Source organism: Paramormyrops kingsleyae, chromosome 25 (assembly GCF_048594095.1).
Source record: "Paramormyrops kingsleyae isolate MSU_618 chromosome 25, PKINGS_0.4, whole genome shotgun sequence".
NCBI lineage: Eukaryota > Metazoa > Chordata > Actinopteri > Osteoglossiformes > Mormyridae > Paramormyrops > Paramormyrops kingsleyae.
In genome coordinates, this window is record NC_132821.1 from 10,014,291 (window position 1) to 10,019,269 (window position 4,979).

Sequence of the window (4,979 nt, forward strand, 5' to 3'; positions counted from 1 at the left end):
CCCTGCCTGCAAACCTCCTGTGTCTGTTCTTCTCTTGCCGTCTTGCTTTCCCCTCTTCCTGCTTGAAAATAACTTTGTATATTTGAGTTAGACACCCCATGTACAACTTCAACTCATAAACTTTGTTTTTTTTTCTTTTCTTTTCATAGCACTCCCCCCTTGCGCAATGGGCATGCATTATTAAGGTGTCAACCACACGACAAAGGCACAACCAAAAATCCATCACGGTCGTGAAACAGACCCTCAGAGTCCTTAGCATCCCCTTTGTTTCCACACAGAGGCCTCATAAGGGCCCCTCCCGTGGCTGCACTCACACCCCAAGCATGCAGCCTGTTCTTATCAGTATTGCAGCTTAGCTTTGTGCACCTCAAGCCCCCCTTTCGCTAAGACCTTCAGCAACGCCGGCTTCAGTGCCTGTGTATATAACACAGAGCAGATCACCCACATACTGTAGCACTGTGCTTCTTAAATTCAATCCATCTAAATCTGCCCTAAGCATGTGTTCACATCCTTGCAGTATCCTCGCGTCGATTAACTGCTGACCCCTATAGGTGATCGCAAACAAAAACTGTGACTGTTGTGTTAGGGACACCATGAAAAATTCCATCTACAAATCCACAACTGTGAGCCACTCTGCACTGGGTGGCACATCTGTTAGCAGGGTGTGAGGACTGGGGTCTCCCACTGATTGATCCTCCACTAACTATTTCGCTGCACACAAATCATAAACTAACCTCCACATTTTGTCTCCTGCCAACATTCCTCTACACTTTATTTCCCTTCACACTGCACTCCTATCATGCTCCACAGCCACAAACCTCTTAAGTCTCCTACATACTCTGCACACTCCACTGACTCTCACCAACTCACCTTCGGTAGCAGCCTGCATTCCCTCACACTGAAATCTCTCCATCGCAACAAACAAGTATGTTTGTTCTATGTCCAATTCAGCCTATTGCTATATTGTTCCTGTATAAATGGGCCCCACTGTTCTAGAATTTCCCCAACTTTATCAGTAACATCTTCAATCCCGTATGAACTATGCTGTCCCCTATTGAACAACAAATTTTGTCGCAGAAGGCTGTACTGTCCACTGAGCACCTCTACGCCCTCCTCTGTACATTTTATGTCTATCTGCAGCTGACACAAAGCATCTCTGCCTGACAAATTCACTGGGATATGCTCTAATATTAGTATGGGCATATTTACATGTTTGTAACCTATCTGAACTTCCACTAAACAAGATTTTGGAACATACAGGTGTGTCCTGGCTGATCACAGCTCCAGCACACCAGCTGAACCAGCCTGTTCCCCAGTCTCTCCAAAGTCTGGGATCATCAAATTTGTGGGTAAATGGGTGCCCTTTGAGGAAACCCCCATCCATTGTATCTACTCACTCTGTTCCAATTAGGGACCTGAGGCCAATTAGTATCATGGGGGGCCCCAGCGACAGGGGACTGTCGGCTGTCCACAGGCTGCCCCCGGGGCTTGGGTCCGGAGAGACCACTGGACTTTTTTCTTTTTAGCGGTCAGCTCCTTCAGCTGCATCTGATTCCATTTCTTTGTCAGTTCCCTCTCACGCTCTTTAGCAAAGTCCTCCTCCTCTCTCTGAATGCCGGATTCTGCAGGTCCTGCTCCGTCTCAGTGCGCCGCCGCTTTTCTTGAGCTTGCAGATAGGCAGCTGGGCTCTCCCCCTCCTTGATGGGCTCCACCTTCATTTCAACCACACTCAGCCGTGGAGGAAACATTAGTCGCAGCTGATGCCAGCAGTTAGCACAGTAACCGTCAGAGTGACATGCCTCATTCACAGGAGTCCCTGTCACCGCTGCCAGGCCATTGCTCCGCAGCAGTCTCTCCATTCCGTCTACCCCAAAAACGCAAGCCAGAACCGCCTTTATGTCCCCTATCGCCAGGAGCCGACCCATAGTTTCCTCCTCAAATGCTTTTATCCATTTTCCGGCCTCTTCTGCCAGAACTGAGAGTCGGATAATAAATCTTATCAAACTTGATATACTTACCGTCTCCTCCTCAGAGGACAATGCAAACGTGGCCGCTTGCTGCGCCGACGTCTTGTGTTCCTTCACCACAATCACCGTATGGTCGGCCTCGGACGTGCTCCTGGTCATCCACTCCTGGACCTACACAATACAATGATGTCCCACTGATAAATAAGAGTATCGGCAAAAAGGAAAAGTGAAGACAAAAAGAATACAACACTTACGGTCATGTGCTCCACCACGCCTGGTGGCTGGAGATGCTTCAGAATGACCGTGGCCTCCAGGTAGTAGAGGACAAGGCAGCACTCTGCACACTCCAGGGGCATCTCCTCCGGATACACCTTGCCAAGGACTGCCAAGAAGTCGTTCTTGGCAGCCCTCAGCACGGCCCAGCAGTCCTCTGGACTCTTCTCTGGGCTCATCCCCGTGAGAATGACATGAGTATGTGGGTGGGAGAAGAAAATTCAATTACTGTCAATCCTAATCAATACAGTACACATTTTAATAAAATGTGCTCACAATGTAAAATGGCTCTGCTTCTCCATGCAGTGCACTCCAGGAGCAGTGAGGGAGATGAAAAAAAACATTATGAGATGTATAATCAAATCATATGGAATTCAATGGGTGTTGACAGTTGAACTTACCTCCTTTGCGTCATCTCCTTACTCACCAACTTTGCAGAGCTCTGCTGGAGTGAGCCCAGGTACTCCACGAAGAACATTGCCTCATTCCACAAGGCAATGTTGTCACGCCGGAGGTCGGTGGCCACGGTGTGGTACTTGAGGAATCTGTCAGAGGAAGGACATGTATGTAAGTATCCATATGTACATAAACTTGTACATGCCACCATGACAATAGCGGAAGGACTGAACTTCCTTGAAGAAAACAGATACGACAATACAACACAAACCTATAATATACTGTTAAAAATCTACATACTACCAACCTCTTCAGGCTCTTCATGTAGTTGACCTGAGTCTGCCTGGAGAGACCAGCCTCAGTCAGCTCCCGAAAGAAGAGCTTCGTCTTCTCCCTCTCCCTCAGAAATTCAAGGGATGGCTCTTCTGGGTTCACAAAAAACCTGAACCTGCTGACGTTTTCCACCTGGAAAATAAAATCGGCATTACTTAATGAATATATTGCGTAGATATAAAGCTCCAAAAAATAAAAGAGTGAACTTATGGGAGACCTCACCGTCTGCTTGAAATTCTCATTCAGGAGATCCTTCTCCAAGTATGCGGCGAAGCCCTTCAGGAGGGGATGGTCCAGACAATGTTTCCGGTGCAGTCCCTTCTCCTGCATCATGTGCCTGGAGGTCTGTGGCCACTGCACCTCCCGGGTACTGCCATGTGGAAAACATATTTCGTCTTAAAATTGCACCTTCAATTGGCTCACAAGCAAAAGCAAAAGGTATCAATGAAGCTGCAAATCCGAGACACTCATACTCACACTTGAAAGATCTCGCCGTTGCTGACACTGACTGCGTCCTCCGGCTGCTCAGTCGCCGAGCTCTCCGGTCGCTGCACGGTTGTACCAGCCATCACAGGAACACTGCTGGTCTGCGCCGCTACTGCTGGGGAGGGGGTGTCAGTCACCACCATGTGGCAACGCTCCAGCTCCTGGATCATCCTTTCAGATAAATAAGTAAATAAAAAACTCTTAGTAAATGTCATAAAAATTTATTTATTTATTTATTTATTTATTTAGCTGCTGGAAATGTTAATTTCCCTGAGGGAGTCATCCCAAAGGGATCAATAAAGTTAAGTCTAAGATATATAATCCCAGGACTGTATAACACTAGAAAGACTGACTGGGTCAATTGACCCAAATCAAACAAAATCACTGCTATTTCTCATTGAAGTTCTTGCTACAAAAATCTGAAAAAATCTGACTTTTATTTTTTTATCATTCTTGAACAGAACATGGTAACACAAATGAAGTTGCTGGTGAAATTAGTATTTTACAGCAGTATATACCTAGAAAGACTGACTGGGTCAATTGACGTAATGTCATGCAAATGAATTAGATAACCAAGTCATAATAACAATAACATAATAGTCATAACACCATCACCGACAGGGCAACTTGAGAGAAGAGTCAGCTGTCAAGTCACGGTCGCTTGTAAACGCAACAAAACTGTCACTACCTGTGACACGTGCAAGCGTCCTGTTTGCGGCAAATGCTTGGCCAAAATATGCATGAGCTGTCAAACGAAAGCTAACTGAAGCTAACTTTTTTCAGATTTTTGTAGCAAGAACTTCAATGAGAAATAGCAGTGATTTTGTTTGATTTGGGTCAATGACCCAGTCAGTCTTTCTAGTGTTAAATCATAAGTCCTTGTATTTGCACATTTCAAATTCATCATAATGTTACAGATAAATTCATTGTTTTAACAAGATGAGAAATTAAACATTCTATTTTGAGTCTATTCAAAGAGAATTAACATTTGGTAACACTGTGCATACATGCATAGCTTACCTGATAGCCTGCATGTTGTCAATGAATCTCTGGATGATTCCTGAGATGTAGACAGAATCGATGTTCCTTTTCTGCAGCTGGTTATACAGCATGTCCACATGTGGCATTATTTTGTGGGAGAGGGCCAGGAAAAAACAGAAATCATTATCTTCCAGCATTCTCACATAGCCGCCAGACTCTCTCTTCGTGGGGCCGTCAAATTCAGCTCTGTTCCGGATGATCTCAAATACTTCACCAGATCCGCCTTGTGTTCATACACTGTGTTAACAGCGCGGATGTTGAAGTTCCAGCGCATTGCCGATGCACTTGGAAGTCGATGCGCCACCACCTCATCAAGCACTGCCGTTCTCTTGCATGACTTGGAAAAAAACGAAGAAAATCCCCCAATATCAGAAAAAAAGTGACTGATCTGTGGGATGTGGGATGTTGCTTGTTGCATTACAAGGTTTAACTGGTGGGCATAACAGTGAACATAGTAAGCATTTCCATAGGTGTCCTGGACCT

At 45.6% G+C, this 4,979-nt stretch overlaps 1 protein-coding gene across 1 annotated transcript; it reads right to left on the reverse strand.

Moving 5' to 3' along the window:
- Positions 1–1,514: 1,514 nt before the first annotated feature.
- On the reverse strand, positions 1,515–2,528 carry LOC140582994 (uncharacterized). Its single transcript, XM_072707556.1, has 2 exons — positions 2,222–2,528; positions 1,515–2,138 (listed from the first exon to the last, which is right to left on the reverse strand). Exons 1-2 carry the CDS (start codon positions 2,417–2,419, stop codon positions 1,566–1,568), a joined length of 771 nt encoding a protein of 256 aa, XP_072563657.1. The 5' UTR covers positions 2,420–2,528; the 3' UTR covers positions 1,515–1,565.
- Between the last annotated feature and the right edge of the window lie 2,451 nt (positions 2,529–4,979).

What these genes read in the sequence shown, in the direction of transcription:
- LOC140582994 (XM_072707556.1), bottom strand. Translation starts at nt 2,419, where the DNA reads ATGAGCCCAGAGAAGAGTCCAGAGGACTGCTGGGCCGTGCTGAGGGCT. An exon ending in GCGTGGTGGAGCACATGACC is followed by an intron (nt 2,139 to 2,221) that starts GTAAGTGTTGTA and finishes TGTATTGTGTAG; the next exon opens with GTCCAGGAGTGGATGACCAG.